General features: G+C 44.8%; 1 protein-coding gene across 1 annotated transcript in view; it reads left to right on the top strand.

The window, feature by feature from the left end:
* The window catches only part of LOC143930334 (microsomal triglyceride transfer protein-like), a 250,550-nt gene extending 245,794 nt beyond the window's left edge, over window positions 1-4,756 (top strand). Inside the window, exon 18 of the mRNA XM_077454590.1 lies at window positions 4,447-4,756. Within this exon, the coding sequence (XP_077310716.1) occupies window positions 4,447-4,618 (172 nt within the window). The 3' untranslated portion in view covers window positions 4,619-4,756. The remainder of the gene's footprint in view (window positions 1-4,446) is intronic.
* The last annotated feature ends 18,289 nt before the right edge of the window (window positions 4,757-23,045 follow it).

The raw sequence follows: 23,045 nt of genomic DNA on the forward strand, positions 1-23,045 counted from the left end.
GTGAGTATGAGCTGTTTTTTACAGCTTTTTACTCACTGATCACCAGCATAGTGTAATACACAACACACCACACAGTATAAACACAGTCCCCACATATGTCCCCAAAACATACATGTCCCCAAAACATACATGTCCCCAAATAATAAAAACACATGTCCCTAATAATAAAAACATGTCCCCCACATATGTCCCACTAAAATCACATGTTCCAATGATTATCTGCACACATATGTACATGATCACCTGCACACATATGTACATGATCATTTGCGTACATATGTCCGTGATCACACAAACCAATTATTATACACTTAACTGAATTTTTTTTACCAAAAACATGTAGCAGAATACATTTTGGCTTAAATTTATGACAACATTTGATTTTATTGGATTTCTTTTAAAATAGAAAAAATAGAATATTGTTTTTTTTTCCAAATTTCCGCTTTTTTTGCGCTTAGATCGCAAAAAATAAAAAACGGAGTCGTGAATAAATACCACCAAAATAAAGCGCTATTTGTGCGAACAAAATGATAAAAATTTCATTTGGGTACAGTGTAGCATGACCGCGCAATTGTCACTGAAAGTGCTAGAGCGATGAAAGCTGAAAATTGGGCTGGGAAGGAAGGGGGTGAAAGTGCCCTGTATTGAAGTGGTTAAACAATGCTCAATTGGTACTAAGGGACCAAAGTGTGCCAAGAAAATATCCCCCACCATTACACCACCAGCCTGAACCATTGATACAAGGCAGGGTGATCCATGCTTTTATGTTTATGGCAAATTCTGACCCTACCATCTGAATGTCGCAGCTGAAATTGAGACTCATCAGACCAGGCAACGTTTTTCCAATCTTCTATTGTTTAATTTTGGTGAACCTGTGCGAATTGTAGCCTCAGTTTCTTGTTCTTGTCTGACAGGAGTGGCACCCGGTGTGGTTTTCTGCTGCTGTAGCCCATTTGCTTCAAGGTTCGATGTGTTGTGTGTTCAGAAATGGTATTCTGCATACCTTGGATGTAACGAGTGGTTATTTGCGTTACTGTTGCCTTTCTATCACCTCAAACCAGTCTGCCCATTCCCCTCTGACTTCTGACATCAACAAGGCATTTTCATCCACACAACTGCCGCTCACTGGATATTTTCTCTTTTTTGGACCATTCTATGTGAACCATAGAGATGGTTATGTGTGAAAATCCCAGTAGATCAGCAGTTTTTGTAATACGCAGACCAACCTGTCTGGCACCAACAACCATGCCACGTTCAAAGTCACTTAAATCCCCTTTCTTCCCCATTCTGATGCTCGGTTTGAACTTCAGCAAGTCATCTTCACCACGTCTACATGCCTAAATGCATTAAGCTGCTGCCATGCGATTGGCTGATTAGTGATTTGTGTTACCAAGAAATTGAACACTGATTTTTTATTTTTCTAATGTTTTGCTAATAGAGCAGGAAGATAATATTTATAAAACCCACAATTGAATTTGCAAGCTAAATAAAAAAAAATATGCAAAATTCTTTAAAAGGTATTTCCAAAATACCACAGATCATAATTTATTTTATTTTTTTTTAATTCAGGGCTCATTCCCTCAGAAGATAAGGCATACTTTAATCTAGTCCTGTTTCTTTAAGGCTTACAGCTGCTTTATAGATAATTATATATAAAATAATAATATTTGCAGTGAAAACCTTGAATCGCTTCATCTCTTGCATTATTTAACAGTCCAGATTTTTATGCTGTAAAAGCCACCCAGAATTATATTTCCCCAGACAAAATATGACTCATGTTCCTATTAGATTGCTGATAACAAGCAGATGAGAGTGGCCTGGTTTACCAATAGTCTGCTTTATCACAAGCCACAAAGAAGAGATATTACTGCTTACAGAGAATAGTACATCTGCCCTACGGCAGCAAAAAGCATCAATTTAATGGCACTGCCTCACAAATAGATGGCTGCTTCTAAATATACAGTGCACTGGGCAGTTTATAAACTGCGCCACCAAACAAGCCTTCACATTTAAAGCTCCACAAGTTTACAAATTATATGTGATATGTGTTATTTATTAACCACTTCAGCCCCGGACCATTTTGCTGGCCAAAGACCAGACCACTTTTTGTGATTCGGCACTGCGTCGCTTTAACTGACAATTGCGCGGTCGTGCGACGTGGCTCCCAAACAAAATTCACGTCCTTTTTTTCCCACAAATAGAGATTTCTTTTGGTGGTATTTGATCACCCCTGCGGTTTTTATTTTTTGCGCTATAAATAAAAATAGAGCGACAATTTTGAAAAAAACTTTTTTTTTTACTTTTTGTTATAATAAATATCCCCCAAAAAGATATATAAAATTTTTTTTTTCCCTCAGTTTAGGCCGATACGTATTCTTCTACATATTTTTGGTAAAAAAAAATCGCAATAAGCGATTATTGATTGGTTTTTGCAAAAGTTATAGCATTTACAAAATAAGAGATAGTTTTATGGCATTTTTATTAATAATTTTTTTTTTACTAGTAATGGTGGCGATCAGCGATTTTTATTGTGACTGCGACATTATGGCGGACACATCGGACATTTTTGACACATTTTTGGGACCATTGTCATTTATACAGCAATCAATGCTATACAAATGCAGTGATTCCTGTGTAAATGACACTGGCAGTGAAGGGGTTAACCAGTGGGTGGCAGTGTAGGGGTTAAGTGTTCCTAGGGGTGTGTTACTAACTATTGGGGGCTGGGCTTTCATTTAGTGAACACTGATCTCTGCTCCAATCACATGAAGCAGAGATCAGCGTGACTTGTTGCTAGGCAGAATGGGGAGAAGCTGTTTACAACGGCATCTCCCAGTTCAGCCGCCCCGTGAGACGATAGAGTCCGTGGGACCCGCGGCCGGACTCATGGTGGACCCGACCAGCACGCGAGCGCACCGTCGGCAGCACGCGAGCGATGGCAGGGCGGCATTTAAGATTGGATGTACCTGTACGCCAATATGCCTGCCCGTGCCATTCTGCCGACGTACATCGGCGCGCGCTGGTCGGGAAGTGGTTAAAGTGGTATTGAACCCAAAAGCAAACCTTTATTATATTTCAGCTTATCGATTCTTAGATTTGATGTTGGCATTTGTTTTTTTGGGGGGATTTTTTCTTCTATTTTGATATGGTGATCTGGCCAATAGGTCTGCTGTTTTCAACAGCTATCTTTCAAATGTACAGTGCCTTGAAAAAGTATACCCTTTAAAATTTTCCATATTTTGTCACGTTTCAAACAAAAACGTAAATGTATTTTATTGGGATTTTATGTGATAGACCAACACAAAGTGGCACATAATTGTGAAGTAGAAGAAAAATGATGAATGGTTTTCCAAATTTATTACAAATAAATATGTTAAAAGTGTGGCATGCATTTGTATTCAGTCCCCTTTACTCTGATACCCCTAACTAAAATCCAGTGGAACCAATTGCCTTCAGAAGTCACCTAATTAGTAAATTGTGTCCCCCTGTGTGTAATTTAATCTCAGTATAAATATAACTGTTCTGTGAAGCCCTTAGAGGTTTGTTAGAGACCCTTAGGAACACACAGACAGCTCAGGGATAAAGTTGTGGAGAAGTTTAAAGCAGAGTTAGCTTATAAAAAAAATATCCCAAGCTTTGAACATCTCACAGAGCACTGTTCAATCCATCATCTGAAAATGGAAAGAGTATGGCACAACTGCAAACCTACCAAGACATGACCGTCCACCTATACTGACAGGCCAGGCAAGGATTTATTAATCAGAGAAGCAGCCAAGAGGGCCATGGTAACTCTGGAGAAGCTGCAGAGATCCACACTTGACACTTTTTCAATTTGTAGCAAATTTGCATGGCAAGTCTCTAGCAAAAAAACAAAGTTGCAGTGGTGAGTCTACAGCAAGAGCTCTGCAATTCTACAGCAGGACATTCAGCCACAGTGACCCCTGTGGTGGAAAGACTATTGCATAACATAACTGATCCAGAACTTGCTGCAAACATACAGAATGTTTGCAAAGAAACTTGATCTGGAGTCATGCAATGCGGACTTGCCGCAATTGTGCAAAAAACTTGTGAAGCCTGGCATGTCTAGAAATAATTTAGCAAGTCATTTTTAAACTTGCAGCACAATTGCTTGCTATCTGGGATAGGAACAGAACAAAAATGGTCAGGCAGCATTTTTTCTGAGGCAGTACACCATAACACAGTGTAGTGAGCTGCTATGCTTTGCGGTGTGGCGCAATGCGTGTGCGTCAGAGCTGCGATGTGCGAGTGAATCGGGGTGTTATTCTAAATGAACACAACATGCGTTGCGGTGTGGTGATGTTAAGGTTTATTTAAGGACTGAGATGCAAGCTGATAAAATGTTTGTAACGCTTTTAACAGCATGTACAAATACCATGTCTATCTGCTGCTCATAACTAACATCTATTTTCCTCTTTCTCCCTGCAGAGAGACATACATTACAACAAAAACCTATCCAGAGGCACACACAACCCATACTGTGCGAAAAGGAAGAAAATCAACATTGAGGGGGCGAGATTTCCCCTTTCACTGTGCTAACTCAGAGATGTGTGGCTTACTGAAGGCAGAGGAGGATGTAATCACAAAATTGACAGCATGACAGTGACAGATGTATATCTCCCACAGCCATGTACTGCGTCCTGCTAATTACCAGGCATGTCGACAAAACTTGTTACACAGCTGCACGATGACTTTGTAATTTGAAGAGGTCAATAAAATTCATTGTGAAGGAAAATCACCCTGTGCTTGAGTGGCTCTATATGAAGCTGAGGTTTAAGGTGTGCTTCCATTGTTGGAGAAATGATTGTCTTTCTGAATGAAGACAAGAGAACAAGCCATAGTCTCGGAGACGCTAGGAAATAATCGACCTAATATTTCACCTAATATATAGGTCCTCGCAGTGGATGTTGCTTGACATGAATTTTAAAAAAAAGACACAACTTCATTAAAAGTCTATGTTTTTTAAAAAGAACAGAATAATAATAGACTTTTCTTTTTTTTTTTCCGTGCAATGCCATCATATACAATGATGCTTTGCAGGCAGTGGCATAACTAGAACCTTCAGGGCCCCGATGCAGGAAACCTTGGAGGCCCCCCCCCCGACCTCCGGACAGGGCTCTTTTCTCCGAGCCCGATGGTGGAACACCAGGGCCCAGTCCCAAGTGGGTGGCCGCATATAAAGGAACCGATTTAAAAAACATCAATTAAAGCCACTGTGCCCATCAAACGCCACCACTGTACCATCAAGCGCCACCACTGTACCATCAAATGTCACCACCAAACTCTGCCGCTGTGCCCATCAAACTCTGCCGCTGTGCCCATCAAATGCTGCCAGTGTACCCATCAAATGCTGCCACTGTGAATCCCCACCACCCGCTCGCTGTCTGCTCGCCACTTACCCTGTCTTGGTGGGGCAGCGGGTAACGGCCATGAGCGGGGTCCTCCATGCATCTCCTGCCATCCTCATCTCCTGTCCTCTCCTCCTGATAGGCGTCCAATAGCTGCGCCTATTGTTTCAGCCAATCAGGTGATGGGTAACAAACCTGCACCCCTGATTGGTGGAGAGGCAGTTTAGTGTTAGGAAAGTGAATATTAATTCACTTTTCTAACACACCTGGGTAGACTGGGAGCGTCAAGCATGGTGTTTGCAGTTCACCTATTTTGAAGCCTATTAGAGCCCATGGCTCTAATCAGGTGCTGCAAAAACAACCCCCGCCGCTGTAATTCAGGCGCCCGACACCCCAAAAGGGACCAGACACCTAAATATGGGGGTGCCAGCGGTGGCTATGGATAGATTCATGCTATGCTATGCATGAATCTATCCATTGGTCATAGATGGTGTGGCTGGAGAGAGGGGGTGGCACCTGTGCACCCTTTTGGATGCACCGCCACTGATAAACACATTCACATACATACATATGCATAGATGCACACTCACATACATGCGCACACACACACACATGCATACATACACATACATATATGAACACACACACACACACACATACAAGCATGCTCACACACACATACACATGCATGCTCACACACACACATATATGCATGCTCTCTCTCTCACACACACACACACACACATGCTCACACACGCACATACAAGCATGCTCACACACACACATACATTAGAGTTGCCACCTCATCCCTTTAAACCCAAACGCATATGAATTACACAGGTTCTGAGGCTGATTTCATGCAGATAAGGCACCAAGTGAGTTTAATTATCACCTCAATCAGCCACAGAAACTGTGTAATTAATATGTGTTCGGTTTTAAAGGGATGAGGTGGCAACCCTAACATACATGCATGCTCACACACGCACATACAAGCATGCTCACACATGCACATACAAGCATGCTCACACACACACATACAAGCATGCTCACACGCACATACATACAAGCATGCTCACACACACATACAAGCATGCTCACACACGCACATACAAGCATGCTCACACACACACATACAAGCATGCTCACACACACACATACATACAAGCATGCTCACACACACACATACATACAAGCATGCTCACACACACACATACAAGCATGCTCACACACACAAGCATGCTCTCACACACACACAAGCATGATCTCACACACACACACACACATACAAGCATGCTCACACACACACACACATATAAACACAAATGCCGTAGCTAGTCTTATAAAAAAAAAAACGGCAGACATTTACAGTACCTTGGCTCTTCCTGCCGGGTACTGCACTGTAGGGGGAGACAAAGAGCACACACTTTACCCTAATGTGAGGAGCTCCCGCACAGTGCCGATTTCAGTTCGGCTGATGACCGAGGAGCTCCTCTCAGCCTCCCCTCCTACGGAAGAATACAGGAGGCCCTCAAGGGGCCCGGTCGCCATGGCGATCTTGGCGACCCCTATAATTCCGCCACTGTTTGCAGGACAGTAAACTTACATTAAATAAAAAATAATCTTAAACTTGTGCACCTCAAAATACACCAACCATATTCATCCTAGAAGCTACAAACACTTAAAGAAGGTATCCTTCCCAGTGAATATAATAGAGTAATAAAGTGTTGTGCCTAAAAATTCAAAATATAAAAGGACAGTAATAAATAGCATACTAAGTGCATATAGTGTACATAAATGCAAAGTGAAAGATGACTATAAAGTAAGGAATAAGTCAATCATATGGTGTACTTGTAATTCATAATAAGCCAGGCTTTTTTTCACCAGGAACTAGGGGGAACTCAGTTCCACCACCTCTGGCTCAGGTCTTCTGCTCCCTGCTCACCACTATCACTAGGTAACACTGAAATCCAGCTTCTGCATTTACACATGATAGCTTATCTCCCAGTATCTCCCAGAGGTCAGATTAGTGGTGTTGCTAGGCAGGTGCAGGGGGTGCAGGCCGCACCCGGGTGACACCCGCCAGAGGGGTGACACCCGCGTGTAGTGGCACCGCCAACACCGCCAGCGGCATTGTGTACTGCGTCCAGCGTGCCGCAGCTGTTTCTCTCAGCGAAGCGGAACTAAGCCGCCTCCCCTTCCTCTGTGTTTACATACACAGAGGAGGAGGAGCTGAGCTCAAGGGACACACACCGCTGTGTGTATGATTACTGGTGGTCTGAGGTAAGGGGGGTGTCTGCACAGAGGGGGGTCTCCACTGGGGGGTCTGCACAGAGGGGGGGTCTGCACAGAGGGGGAGTCTGCACACGGGGGGGTCTGCACAGAAGGGGGTCTGCACAGAGGGTGTGTCTGCACTGGGGGGTGTATGCACAGAGGGGGGGTCTGCACAGAGTGGTGTCTGCACTGGGGGGATCTGCACAGCGGGGGGGTCTGCACTGGGGGCGGGTGTCTGCACTGGGGGGGGTGTCTGCACGGGGTCTGCATAGAGGGGCAGGTGTCTGCATTGGGGGGTCTGCACTAGGTGGGTGTCTGCACTGGGGGCAGGTGTCTGCACTGGGGGTGGGTGTCTGCACTGGGGGTGGGTGTCTGCACTGGGGGTGGGTGTCTGCACTGCCGGTGAGTGTCTGCATGGGTGTCTGCATGGAGGGGGGTGTCTGTACTGCTGGGGTTCTGCACTGAGGGGGGTCTGTAACTGAGTGGGGCCTGTACTGTTGGGGGGTCTACACTGGGGGTCTGCAGTGAGAGGGGTCTGCACTGGGGGGGTGTCTGCACGGGGTCTGCACAGAGGGAAGTCTGCACTGGGAGCAGGTGTCTGCATTGGGGGGTCTGCACTAGGTGGGTGTCTGCACTGGGGGCAGGTGTCTGCACTGGGGGCGGGTGTCTGCACTGGGGGCGGGTGTCTGCACTGGGGGCGGGTGTCTGCACTGGGGGTGAGTATCTGCATGGGTGTCTGCATGGAGGGGGGTGTCTGTACTGCTGGGGGTTCTGCACTGAGGGGGGTCTGTAACTGAGTGGGGTCTGTACTGAGGGGGATGTCTGTACTGTTGGGGGGTCTACACTGGGGGTCTGCAGTGAGGGGGGTCTGCACTGAGGGGGGGGTGTCTGTACTGTTGGGGGTCTGCATTGGGGGTCTGCAGTGAGGGGGGTCTGCACTGAGGGGGGGTGTCTGTACTGAGGGGGGTCTGCACTGAGGGGGGTGTCTAATGCTGGGGGGGTCTGCACTGAGGTGGGGGTGTCTACTGAGGTGGGGGTGTCTATGCCAATGGGGGGTCTGCAGTGAGGTGGCAGTGTCTGTACTGAGGTGGGGTCTCTGTACCGATGGGGGGGGGTCTACACCGAGGTGGGAGTGTCTGTACTGAGGCCGGGGTGCCTGTGCCGATGGGGGGTCTGCAGCGAAGTGGCAGTGTCTGTACTGAGGTGGGGTCTCTGTACTGATGGGGGGGTCTGCACCGAGGTGGGGGTGTCTGTACTGATAGAGGGGTCTGCACTGAAGGGGTGTCTGTACTGAGGGGGGAGGTTTATATTGAGGGAGGGGGGTCTGTATTGAGAGAGGGGGATCTATACTGTGGGAGAAAGGTCTGTAGTTAGTGGAGGGGGGTCTGTACTGAGGGGGGACTATAGTTGGTGGGGGGGTGACACCATTTTTTTTCGTACCGGGTGACACCAACCCTAGTGACGCCACTGGGTCAGATCTCCTGAGCAGATCCCACTGAGTGCCAGACAGGGACAAGGGAGATACAGAACAGGTGTCCAGTGTTTAGTGCAGTCATGGGCAGGAGAGGGTGCATGGTAGGCTGCACCCTAGGTGGTCTCCATTTTTTTCCGTGTTACCAGTTGTTGATGATCCTACTGCATGATATCCCTTGCAAGTGACTGTAGTATAGTTTAGCATGCTGGGAGGTACTACAGCCGGATAGGTGCTTCAGCTTGCAACAAAGGTAAGACATATGACAGATGATGGAACTTTTAAGGAGGGGGGAGAGGATGAGGGCAGTGGAGGGAGGGGTTGTATGCAGATGGAAGAGCTACTAGCTGATGCCGTTTGGCAGGTATGTGTGTGTGGCGGGCATGGTTGAGTTCCTGCACATTTTCTCTGAGAAAAAAAGCCCTGATGATAAGTCCAAAAAAAATCCAGTTGAATCGTGATATAGCATTTAAATCCAAAGGTGTCGCCAACATTCACCATCTCCCAAAGTGTAGTAGGAGTGCCTGCTTACCAAATTGCCATGACCCTCCTATTACAAGAGAAATCATATAAAGCATGTGTAATCACTCAAAGCCACCAATACACGTTACAGACTGCTCTCTCAAACCTTAGAATACCGTCAATGGTCAAGCATAACAGGAAGTTGTGAAATCCGCTGTCTGGATGCTTGGCTTTGCTCCCCTGGCTCCACACTGGGAGGGTCAGGATGTCGGTGTAATCCTGGGCAGATCCTGGGAATCCAATGTGGGGAAAGCTAGTTTGAGAACAAAGTAGAGGCTCCCCAGGCTGTGTGATGGAGGAGGAGGAGATCACTGCGCTCTGCTGGACACACTCTACAGTCTCAATGCAGGATTACATCACACCAGGATTACATGGCTAAAGGGGTGATTCTTTTTTATACCCACTGTAAATATATTGCATTCAGTGGGCGCACTGGCTTCCAAATGCGAAATGCGGTTTAATTTTTGATGTTGTCACAAAGTATCATGGACACAACACGTGTGCAGCCCTCAGCGACTGCAAGCTTTTCTTTGGTGGGGGGGGGGGGGGGGGGCAGTAAAATCACATGTAAAATCTCAACCCCATGTTTTTATGGTCTGCTTTTACCACCCCCTGGCTGCCCATATGAACAAGCCCTTAGTGGCCACTTTGAAACACATTTGTCTTTCTGAAGCGTATGGACTTGTATGCTACCCCTTGTACTTGGTGCGTGGTGGTATTTACATTCTTTTCCTCTGACTGATGAAACGTTCCAGACTGTATTCCCTCTTGTATCATGTCTCATGAAATCTTTGTAATACATCACCAAGGTGGCTCTTTTGCTTAAAAAAAAAAAAAAAAATATATATATATATATATATATATATATATATATATATATAATGTTTGCAGGAGGAAACAGGAGTTTTTTGTTTTTTTCTATTTCTTTTTAGCAAACAACTACTTCTTTTCAGACTACCCCCTGGTAGATATCCATGGGAATGAATCATCTCAGTAGTTACCACAATTGTGTGATCTTGAGAAAATCAGTAGTTCCTATTTCCTCCCTGCAAGTTAGCAGTGTACTTCAAGGACGGCATGGCATTAGTGACAACAGACCTCAAGGAAAAGTGAAATGTACAGCAGCCAATCAAACAGAATCTGGGAAATATGGAAATCACTGCATGGAGCAAAAGAAGGATAAAAGAGAAATTAGTATTGAAAGTATAACTGTGCTTTTCTAATAACAGTCATATTCTCGGACAGGACACCGAAATGTTCCGCTTTAGCAATAACATTTATATTACTACATTATGTCACAACAGAATGATGATTCATCTTTTGTGCAGGCGTGGAAATGTTCATATTTTGATTGCTGCCGGTTCGATTTACCGTAAAAAGTTGAATTTACATTGGTCAATGTTAAAGTGTATCTATACTCAAAATTTTAAATCATATATTCCTAAAAAAAAAATGTATCATATAAAGGGCGCCAATCTTCCTCCAGTATATTTAATTGCAATTAGCAGATGCCACTTTAGGTGCAAAAAACACTATGCAAACTGTTCAGATCATAATAGTGAGCGCTACTTCTAGCTCTATATGCACATCCCTAAATACAGTCCTATTTAAATAAAACAAAAGTGAAATGAACAAAAATGATGAAAAACAAATATGAAAATTACTTGGCAAATTTTTTTCAATTAGCTTCCCGTAAAAGATTTCTTCCACCAGTGTCCATACAACTATACATAACATACATTCAAAGCTTTTATGCAGTTTAGTTCAGTGTCCATACAATAATCCCATACATCATGAAAATATCCATGATTGTTTCTTCACACAACAAAGTGCTCCACCACATGTGGTGAGATGAACCACTCACCAGATCTGCACGGCCATATAGACCTACTCGGCTTTTGGGTTGTGTTAGCCAGACAGGTAAGATCCATGGCATCTGTCATGCGCTCTTGTGTGACGTCCCTGCCATATGTAAATAGGAACCATAAATGCAAAAAATAAGGATATTGATGGTGTAGTACATTTATTGAGATTTAAGCAATAAAAACACGCCACCAATTGCACTTACAGTGTATTGTGTCCTAAGCTGCACCAGCACAAAAAGCTTGGTGTTATAAGCTTTAAACCACAGCTCTCTAGATGTGACCAATGTGTGTCTCACCGATTCAGATTTCCATTCACAAACAGCTTGCTTATAGTTGTGATCTGTGATTGGTCTACAGCAATCACATGGTACCTGGCTACCTGTACCATGTGATTAGCTGTAGCCAATCACAGATGACAACCATAAGCATTTAAGCAAGCTGCTCATGAATGTTAACCCATTCATGGCAGCTAAAACCTTCACCCCCCCCCCCCCCCAGAGTATAGTGTCACTATGTTGACAATGAACTACTTTGAGGAAAGGATGCACAAAAAAATTGTGAAAAAAGGAAAAAGAAGTATTAAATATTATTATTATTTTTTCTTTTTTTTTAAATACAGCCACTACTCAGCATCCCTGATGGCCACCATACCAGTCATATGATGATGTTATGTTGCATTGGTGGCAGTAAGTAGAAAAAAAATATAATTTATTTCTTAATTTTCCAAAAAATGATGACAAAAAATTATAACTTTAAAAAACTCGCTACATCTCTTGCTAAATACCTCAGACTGTCTACTTTACAAAAAGTGGTCTTGGCATTTTAAGGGCCTCAAGAAATGAGATAGGCAGTCTGTAAACCAGGATTGATGAATTTTCAAATATACCGTATAAGCCATAATGTGCAGACGTTATAACTTTCACATGGGGCAATTATTATTGGATTTGTTTTATAACAGAAAGTAGAAAATATTGTTTTTTCCAAATTTTCAGTCTTTTTTTATTCATATAAAAAAAATGTAAAAACTCAGTAGTGATCTAATACCACCAAAAGAAAGCTCTACTTGTGTGAAAAAAATGATATAAAGTAGCGCAGTGCCAAATAGCAAAAAATGGCCTGCTAACGAAGGGAGTAAAACCTGTGCTCAAGTTAAATTAATAGAACTCTCCAAAAAATATATATATATATATCTGTGTTATGCAAACTAAACATGCAGTGTAAATTAAGGCATTTTCCAGAAATTGTGTCTCCTTTTTGAAATGCATACATTTCTCAGGGAGCAATGCCTGAAGTCTTTAAAGTGGTTGTAAACCCTTACAAACCACTTTGACCTACAGGTAAGCCTAGATTAAGGCTTACCTGTAGGTCGAAGAGATATCTCCTAAACCTATATGGTTTAGGAGATATTTGCCCGAAAACAGGCACCGCTGAGCGCGGCATTCTCAACGACGGAGCTGACGTCATCGCGGCTTCGCCGAATGACAGCGGCGGAGCTGCAAGACCCCACCAAGAAGATGGATGCGGCGGACTACAGGGGACAGCGGCGACTTCGCTGGCTCCTGTGTCAGGTAAGTGACACATAATGGGCTACTATGCGATGCATAGTAGTCCATTATGCTTTACCTTTGCAGGAAATGAAAGAGGAAGTAAACTCATCAGGGTTTACTTCCTCTTTAAGTGTGTACTTTTTATTGCAGTTAAGTGATATGTTGGTTCGGTCTGAACCTAAGTTTGGGCTGAATTTTGCCTTATGTTTGGAGGTTCGGCAGTGTTGAACGTCCAGCAGCAGCAGGGGAAGTGATACATTTACCAGCAGTGTTGCTATATGGGACAGTTTCGATGCAGGCTGGTTGTTAGGAAACCGGCAGTTGCTGATGTCCTAACAACCATGACTCATCCCCTCCAGGCCCATTCAGCTGTTTTACCAGACCATGGTCCAGTCATGCAGCCTGAACCATACCTGGCCACATGCCTTCAACATGAAAGGAAGTACCTTGCATGGGTGCCAGAGGCATTTTGTCTCCATGTTGAAGGACAAGGACCTATTCCCCACAAACTTGGACCAGTGGTTTTGGGGGTCTGTTGACGTAACAATAACTAAGCTGCCAGATACTGGTCTCCCTCATGTGAATGAGTAGGGGATACATCTAACCTATAATCAGGACCACCATGGGGGGGGGCAGCCCATACACATGTAAGGGGACTGGACATCCTGAGGGGCCCGGGTCTGTGGCCAAACCAAGGAGCTGTTACTGCTGACCATGGCCAATACTAGGGTGGGCAGAAGTGGCACTTTTAAACAAGGCCAAGGATAAATCCAAGGGAAAAAACAAGCTTAACTTACCACCAGCCCGCAGACAACCAAATAACCTGTCTAACGGTATGCGTTAAAAGCAGGGGTTTAATTTGTACACATTTGCAAATGCATGCGTAAGCCACAGAGCCTCGTCAAGGCATCCTGGTATCTGTGGTACCTAACATTAATTTATAAGTGTTCCCACAGTGAAGGCACATTCATTCTGATGGATAGGTGAGAACAGATGGACTGAAGAGGAGCCACCCCTTCTTAAAGGTACAGGGGCACACTGAACACCCAGCATATAGCATAATGGCTGCAAAGGTGTCAGTGCGTTGCCTGATCAAAAAACACGACAGTGATAAAAAAGAAGTGGCTCTTATCTGGAGGCAGGGGGTGCACTGGAGCTCACAGCACAGGCTTATCGGCTTCCCTTTCCTCTGGATCGAACAGTTGCTGGTATCTGTATCTCTGTAAACAGGAAGGGAAGGGAGAATGGATGTGGCCAGCAAAGCGAGCAGCGGGAGCAGCAGCAGGACAATGCTGGGTTTCTTTCTCCTGCTTCGGTACTGAGTTTTCCGCTGCCCCCATACAGCTCCACTCAGAGCACTCTGTGTCACTATCTTCATCATGGGGGGGGGGTCACCCTGGAAGGCATCTGGCTGCAGCCCTTCTAGTTGTGGTCTTCCTTTACTGGAGAAAGATGGGCAGGGGGGTCTGTGTTGAGGTTCCCTCTGATCACTTCCCTGCAGTCCTACTAACTGGGGGTCCCCTTCCAGAGGACTGTTTTGGGGTTCCGACTGATCACCCCTCCTAGCTGGGGTCTCCTTCACCTGGAGGGGGTGGGCAGAGGGGGTCTGTGTTGGAGTCCTCTCTGATCACTTTCATGCAGCCCCTTTAGCTGGGAGTCTCCTTTAACTGCAGGGGAGGGGGTTCCTGTATTCCTGGATGGGGGGTCTCCCTATATTTGTCTGTATTCCTGGATAATTGTTTCTATGCACTCCTCCTGTTCAGGGGTCTTCTTCTCCTAAAAGGGGTCAATATTCCTGGATGGGAGATCACTCCCCTGCACTCCCTGATGATGGGGATCTGTAAATATAGAGAGGGGTCAGGGGGTCTTATATAGAGGTAGGTAGGTGTCGGGGGGTCTTATATAAAAGTAGGAAGATGTCAGAGGGTCTTACATAGAGGTAAGAAAGTGTCCAGGGGTCTCATATAGAGGTAAAGTGAGTGCCAGGGGTCTTATATAGAGGTAAGTAGGTGTTAGGGGTCTGATATAGAGGTAGGTAGGTGTCTGGAGTCTTATATAGAGAGCCTCCTAACATCCCATCTCTATCTTCCACTCAAACTCCACTGACCCAGATGGGCTGACCCTAAGCATTTGAGTGGGCCCATCTGTTGGGGATTGGTCAGGGCCCTCATGAATACTCCAGGCAACTTCTCCTCACCTCCACTTCCATTCTTCTAGAATCTTCTCCAAGTTTCTAGAAGTGGGGGCGGGGGGGGGTGTCAGAGGTACTGCCTGTGAGTTATCCAGCTTTTCCTGAGTCTCTGCCCAGACCCAAATAAAACAAACACAGGCTTGGCTGCCATCCAAGCCTGAACATTTTACCTACACTAACAGAAAAAAAAATAACACTCTAGCACACTAGCTAGGGGTGCTACACATATATAGAAATGGTAGGTGTAAGAGGTTTTTATATAGAGATAGGTAGGTGTCGGGGGGCACTGAAAAGTTATTAGAGTTAGTGTTATTGTAGCATCCTACTCAAGAAAGTCTACCTTGTCATGGTGGCAGGCTTCATATTTTTTGGGCCAAAATATAATTCCTTACTGTTAAATCTTGAAAGCACTGATGACTTGGAATACACTTTTCACTTTCATATATTAAGTTGTAAGAGTGTTAAAATAAAAGTGGGTGCACTGAAGGAGATGGCCAGTGGGCGGATTCGGCAAGACAGTCAGTGGATGGGCTCTGGGGAACGTTGGTGGTTAGGACCGGATTTCCCAGGCCTAAAGCTGTTTAAGGGACCCCGAATTTTCAGATGGCTGCCCTACCTAAAAAAGTGAAAAGTTAGTTAACACAAACACACCCCCGCAGAGTTTTTGAAAAGTAATTTAATTTAAAAAAAAATGCCCCCCGATGTTAACCCACTTTCAATCACACCATCCAGTAATACAGATATGTCAATCATGAGGAATGACAATTCCGTCACTTAATTCATTCCAAGCTACATCTTCTGGACCCCCCACTAAAGAAAACTAAGGGACGGGATCTCTCCAAGTAACATCATTGGTCATACATGCACTAGGGTTGCCACATCATGTGACATCACAAGGCTCCCCAAGGGCACTGTCCAGCCTCCCATGGCATTTGTTTGAAAATCCTTTGCTTATTAGCCTAGGAAATGGCTCCATACAGATCACATCCTGACCAGGATTGGATAGATTTCCCTTCCTGACCTGTACCATTGACCACCTTGGAAGATAAGGGGACTGCCCAACCAAAACACAGACAGCATCAAAAAGATTGTCAGAAATTGTAACATTTCTCTACTGCTTTCAAAACTAAAATCAAAAGTTTGTATTGTAATTTAAGAAATACACAAATAAAGCAAATTATTTTTACACAAAAGAAGTTTGACATGTATATAGAATTTCTGTACAGCCTCTTGTTCTGTTAGTTGTCATTTCATCTCATTATTGCTGAGTGGGATTATAGGGAGTTGTCAGCTGCACACTAGAAAACATTTATCTCCATTATACACTTCCTTTGAAGTTCAGTTAGGATATGTCCTTGAAATATTTCCATATTTATTTTGCAGTGTTATTAACCACTTTACCTCCAGAAGATTTACCGCCCTTCATAACCAGGCCACTTTTAGGAATACTGCACTGCTTTACTTTAACTGAAAATTGTGCAGTCTTGCGACACTGTACACAAAATTTATGTAATTTCTTTCCCTTAAATAGAACTTTCTTTGGTGGTATTTGATCACCTCTGCATTTTTCATTTCTTGTGCTATAAAAAAAATATATATATATATTTTTTTACATTCTGCTATAAAACATATCCAATAAAAAAAAACTGAAATAAATATGTTTTCATAAATTTAGGCCAATATGTATTTTGCTACATATTTTTGGTAAACAAAATCCCAATAAGAGTATATGGATTTTTTACACAAACATTATAGCGTCTAAAAACTATGGGATATATATTGGAATTTTTTATTTATTTATTTTTCATACTAGTAATGGTGGCAATCAGCCACTTATAGCGGGACTGCATTATTACAGCGGACAATCGGACACTGACACTTTGTGGGAACCAGTGACACTAATACAATGATCAGTGCTAAAATATGCACTGTTATTATACCAATGACACTGGCTGGGAAGGGGTTAAACATCTAAGACGATCAAAGGGTTAAATGTGTGCCTAGCCAGTGTTTGTGTTTACTATCAGTGCTGCTTTTACTAGGGGAACAAATGATTGAGTCTCTGCTTTTCAGAAACACAGAATCCAACCCTTCCTCCCTATCATAATGGAACTCTGCCTTGTTTACATAGGCAGAGCTCTGTTCTGAGTTTCTGCCTGACCATCCACGGGTGCCAGTGCAGGCGGAAGTGCGGGATCACGTGTGTGTGTGTATATATATATATATATATATATTGTGGCAGCACGCAGGTAAAATCACCTGGTTGTATCCAGGATGGGAAATATGTGTGCCCTAGATTCAGGCTTTATGCAGACTTGTACAACTAGAGGGGAAGAGTTAATGAGCCCAGCTGAAGTAAGTGGGCTCATTAAGACCCCTACAAAAAACCCCAGCATGCTTAGGGAGATGCTCCATCCTGGAACCAGTTTTGTGTGTATAGACTGGGGAGTGTGACACCTGTTCTGTGCGGTGAGCAAACCTCTACAACAGAGACAGGGACTGGTGCAGCACAAGGCTGCACTCAGTTGTTAGATAGGGAATATAAGTGTGTAATTAGAGGTCAAGCTGACCAGGATTTATTTTCATGTTTTATTTTTGTTTGGCTGTTATATGTTTCACTGCATGTAGCATAAATAAACCGCATCTTTTGTTTTTTTGCACCTACAACGCTGTCTGCTGTGCCTGCTTTTGTGTTGTGAACCCATCCAGGGGGTCACACACACCCGCTGCCGAGCTAACCCCTCACAGTTGGTGGAGAATGCGGGCAGTTTTTTTTTTATATTTTTTTTTAAGGCCAGCATGGAGGAGATACTGAGACAGCTGGCTCTAGCAAATGCCAATCAGCAGCAAACAAATGCGGGTTTACAAAGGAGCCTTGCAGCTCAAGAAACAGAGCCTTGCAGCCCAGCAGCAGACAAATGCAACTTTGCAGCAGAGTCTGGAAGCTCAGCAGAAGGCTCACCAGCAGAGTTTGGAAGCTCAGCAACAAGCCCAGCAGCAGACAAATGCAACTTTGCAGCAGAGTCTGGAAGCTCAGCAACAAGCCCAGCAGCGATCTGAAGCCCTCTTCATAGACCTGTTGCAGAAGCAAGAGCAGAGTTTTCAACAGCAAATAGAGACATTGATACAGCAACATCCGCAGACCAATGAAGCAAGTGGTTACAATAATACCGCATCCTTTGGTGTGAGCCGTTTACTGACAAAAATGACTGGAGAGGATGATCCGGAGGTGTTTTTGACCACATTTGAAAGGACTGCTGAAAGGGAAAAGTGGCCTAAGGAGCAATGGGCTGGACTGGTGGCCCCTCTGTTAACTGGGGAATCGCAGAAAGCTTATTATGACCTAGAGCCTGACCAAGCAAAAGACTATGTGGTACTAAAAACAGAAATATTGGCACGTCTGGGTGTCACCCTGGCCGTCCGGGCTCAGCGTGTGCATAATTGGACTTTTCAGGTTGGAAAACCTCCCAGGTCTCAAATGTATGATCTCATTCACCTGAGCAGGAAGTGGTTGCAGCCAGAGACTTTGACCGCACCAAACATTGTGGAATGTGTTGTCATGGATCGTTTCCTGAGAGCTCTTCCTACTGCCATCCAAAAATGGGTAAGCCATGGAGACCCAGAAAATGCAGATAAACTTGTGGATCTGGTTGAGAGGTACTTGGCTACAGAGAACCTGACCACCTCTTCCAGGGACTCACGGACTTTCTACCCTAAGACCAGATCATCCCCAGTGGCGGGTAAGATGACTCCAAGGGGTGAGGGTGGAGAGAGTGAGAGGGTGGGAGTTCTACCTAAGGTCTGGCGGGAGCAGCCCAGGAAGCCCATGCTGCAAGAGGCAGTGAAAAAGATTATTTGCTACCGCTGCCGCCAAGAGGGACATATTGCAGCCAATTGCCCAGTTGTGGATGAGCCTATGCAATGTGACTTTATAAGGGAGAGACGTCAGTCGCTGTTTGCGACAGTTGCATGCACTGCCATTCGGGGACCTGAGAAACATTTATGTAAAATGTGTATTAATGGTAGAAATGTTGATGTGTTGCTGGATTCAGGTAGCCTGGTAACATTGATAAAAGCTGAATTAGTTACTACAGAGGTCTCTGGGAAGAACAAGGTGGCTGTTATTTGTGTGCATGGGGACACCCGAGAGTATCCTGTAATTTCAGTGTTTTTTGAGACCCCCAAAGGTAACCTCTCTCATCAGGTGGGGTTAGTGTCTCACTTACCACATGATGCTATTGTGGGAAGGGATTTTCCAAAGTTCTGGGAACTCTGGGATTGTCCAGAACCCCCCACTGGTGCCCCTATAGACCAGGAAGATGACCAGAATTCCTCTGGGAGTGGTGAGGACTCTCCTGAATTTCCCTTGTCAGTATTGGCGGGGGAAACTCGAGAAACTGGGGAGGAGCCAACATCCTCAGATGAAAACATGCCGTCTGTGGAGTTTTCAGATCTTGAGGTTCACAGGGAAAATTTTGCCACAGAACAGTTAAAAGATCCCACCCTAATAAAGGCACGGGAAAATGTGGTGAAAATAGATGGCGAGTTAGTGAACCCAGATAAGACCTGCACTTATCCGTACTTCACTATGGAAAGGGACCTGCTGTATCGAGTGGCTCAAAGGGCAGAAGAAACCATTGAGCAACTTGTGGTGCCCAAACCTTACAGGAAGTTGGTGTTAGAATTGGCCCATGGGCACATTCTGGGAGGTCATCTGGGGACAGAGAAAACCAGAGAGAGGGTATTGCAGAGATTCTATTGGCCTGGGGTCATGAAGGAAATAGAAAATTATTGTTCCTCCTGCCCTGTGTGTCAGAAGTCGGCACCTATGCCACATTTCCGTAACCCACTGGTACCTCTTCCTATCATTGAGGTCCCCTTTGAAAGGATCGCAATGGATTTGGTAGGTCCGATAATGAAGTCCGCCAGGGGGCATCAGTACATTTTGGTTATATTGGACTATGCCACCCGTTATCCGGAAGCAATTCCTCTTTGAAATACCTCGGCCAAAACCATAGCCAAAGAGCTATCTCTTGTTTTTAGCCACGTGGGTATTTGTAAGGAACTGCTTACGGACCAAGGTACACCCTTTATGTCCAGGGTTATGAAAGAACTATGCAAGTTGTACAAAGTGACACAATTGTGTACATCTGTGTATCACCCCCAAACAGATGGGTTGGTTGAAAGATTCAACAAAACCCTAAAACAAATGTTAAAGAAGGTGGTGGATAGAGATGGAAAGAATTGGGACTGTCTAATACCCTACCTCATGTTTGCCATTAGGGAGGTACCCCAATCCTCTATGGGTTTCTCACCCTTCGAGTTGCTCTATGGGAGACACCCAAGAGGGCTGCTGGATATCGCCAAGGAAACTTGGGAAAATGAGAGTTCTCCTCACAGGAGCGTGATTGAGCATGTCGCCCTGATGCAAGATAGAATTGCACAGGTAATGCCAATCGGAAAGGAACATTTGACCCAAGCGCAGTTAGCACAGCAGAGAGTGTACAACCGTGGGGCCAAGACCCGTACTTTTTCCCCGGGGGATAGGGTCTTGGTGCTAGTCCCTACGGTTGAAAGCAAATTTCTGGCCAAATGGCAAGGTCCATACGAAGTAATTGAAAAAATTAGTGAGGTGAACTACAGGGTTAGACAGCCAGGAAGGCGAAAGCCGGAGCAGATCTATCACGTCAATCTGCTGAAAGCCTGGAGGGATAGGGAATCCTTAGTCGCAGAGACTTTGTCACAAGCACAGCCTAATTGCTTAGTTCGTGAGGTTGGAATAGCAGACACCTTATCGAAAGCCCAACAACAGGAGGTTAAAGAGTTTGTACTTCGTAACAAAGAGATTTTCTCTGAGCTGCCGGGACAAACATCTGGCGTGGAGCATGACATTATCACCCCGCCAGGAGAAAGGGTAAAACTAAAACCTTATAGAATACCAGAGGCCCGACGGGAGGCAATACGTGGGGAGGTTCAAAGGATGCTGGAATTGGGTGTGATAGAGGAGTCCCAGAGTGACTGGTCCAGTCCTATCGTACTAGTGCCCAAACCTGATGGGAGCTGGCGGTTTTGTAACGATTTTCGACAATTGAATAAAGTTACAAAATTTGACACCTACCCCATGCCGCGTATAGATGAGTTGATTGACCGGCTGGGTACAGCCCAATATATGACAACTCTTGATCTCACCAAAGGGTATTGGCAAACTCCCCTGGCCAAGTCGGCCAAGGAGAAAACTGCGTTTGTAACCCCAGATGGGGCATTTCAATATAAGAGAATGCCGTTTGGGTTACAGAATGCACCGGCAACATTCCAGCGAAAAATGGATAAGATTCTGAGGCCCCATCAGAAATATGCTGCAGCTTACCTGGATGATGTGATTATCCATAGCACAGACTGGGTCTCACATTTGCCAAAAGTACAAGCAGTCCTAGACTCTATCTGGGAAGCTGGGTTTACGGCCAATCCAAAGAAGTGTACCATTGGACAGGAGGAGGCCAAATATCTTGGGTACACTATTGGGAGGGGGGTGATAAAACCCCAAGTCAATAAAGTCGAGGCCATACAGAGTTGGCCACGTCCCAACAGCAAGAAACGGGTACGAGCCTTTCTGGGAATCGCTGGCTATTATCGACGATTCATTCCCCATTTTGCTTCTCAGGCTGTGCCCCTCACCAACCTGACAAAAGGGAAAGAGTCGGTCATGGTTAAATGGTCCCCAGAGGCTGAAGAAGCATTTCAGTCCTTAAAAACAGCCTTATGTAGCCAGCCAGTGTTGTACTCACCAGACTTCTCTAAGGACTTCGTGGTACAAACTGATGCATCAGACGTTGGGTTAGGAGCAGTGTTATCCCAGGTCTGGAACGGGAAAGAGCACCCAGTCATTTACCTCAGCAGGAAGTTGAAGTCCCATGAGGTAAATTACGCCACGATTGAGAAGGAATGTTTAGCAGTGAAGTGGGCTCTAGATTCCTTTCGGTACTATCTGCTAGGTAGGCACTTTGACCTGGTGACTGATCACGCTCCTTTAAAGTGGATGGCTCAAAACAAGGAGACCAATAGAAGGGTAAATAGGTGGTTCCTGGCCCTACAGGAATTTAACTTTACAGTTAAGCATCGCCCTGGTGTTAAAATGGGGAATGTGGATGCTTTGTCTCGGATACATTCGTGTCTGACTGCTTGTGTTACAACCCCAAGGTTGAAACAAGAGGGGGGGGTATGTGGCAGCACGCAGGTAAAATCACCTGGTTGTATCCAGGATGGGAAATATGTGTGCCCTAGATTCAGGCTTTATGCAGACTTGTACAACTAGAGGGGAAGAGTTAATGAGCCCAGCTGAAGTAAGTGGGCTCATTAAGACCCCTACAAAAAACCCCAGCATGCTTAGGGAGATGCTCCATCCTGGAACCAGTTTTGTGTGTATAGACTGGGGAGTGTGACACATGTTCTGTGCGGTGAGTTAACGCCTGTGTGGCAAACCTCTACAACAGAGACAGGGACTGGTGCAGCACAAGGCTGCACTCAGTTGTTAGATAGGGAATATAAGTGTGTAATTAGAGGTCAAGCTGACCAGGATTTATTTTCATGTTTTATTTTTGTTTGGCTGTTATATGTTTCACTGCATGTAGCATAAATAAACCGCATCTTTTGTTTTTTTGCACCTACAACGCTGTCTGCTGTGCCTGATTTTGTGTTGTGAACCCATCCAGGGGGTCACACACACCCGCTGCCGAGCTAACCCCTCACAATATATATATATATATATATATATATATATATATATAGTGACATAACATTGCCCTGCCAGGGTTT

The sequence above is a fragment of the Lithobates pipiens genome, unplaced genomic scaffold (genome assembly GCF_037356315.1).
Source record: "Lithobates pipiens isolate NorthernLeopardFrog02 unplaced genomic scaffold, aLitPip1_a1.2 Scaffold_25, whole genome shotgun sequence".
Classification (NCBI taxonomy): Eukaryota; Metazoa; Chordata; class Amphibia; order Anura; family Ranidae; genus Lithobates; species Lithobates pipiens.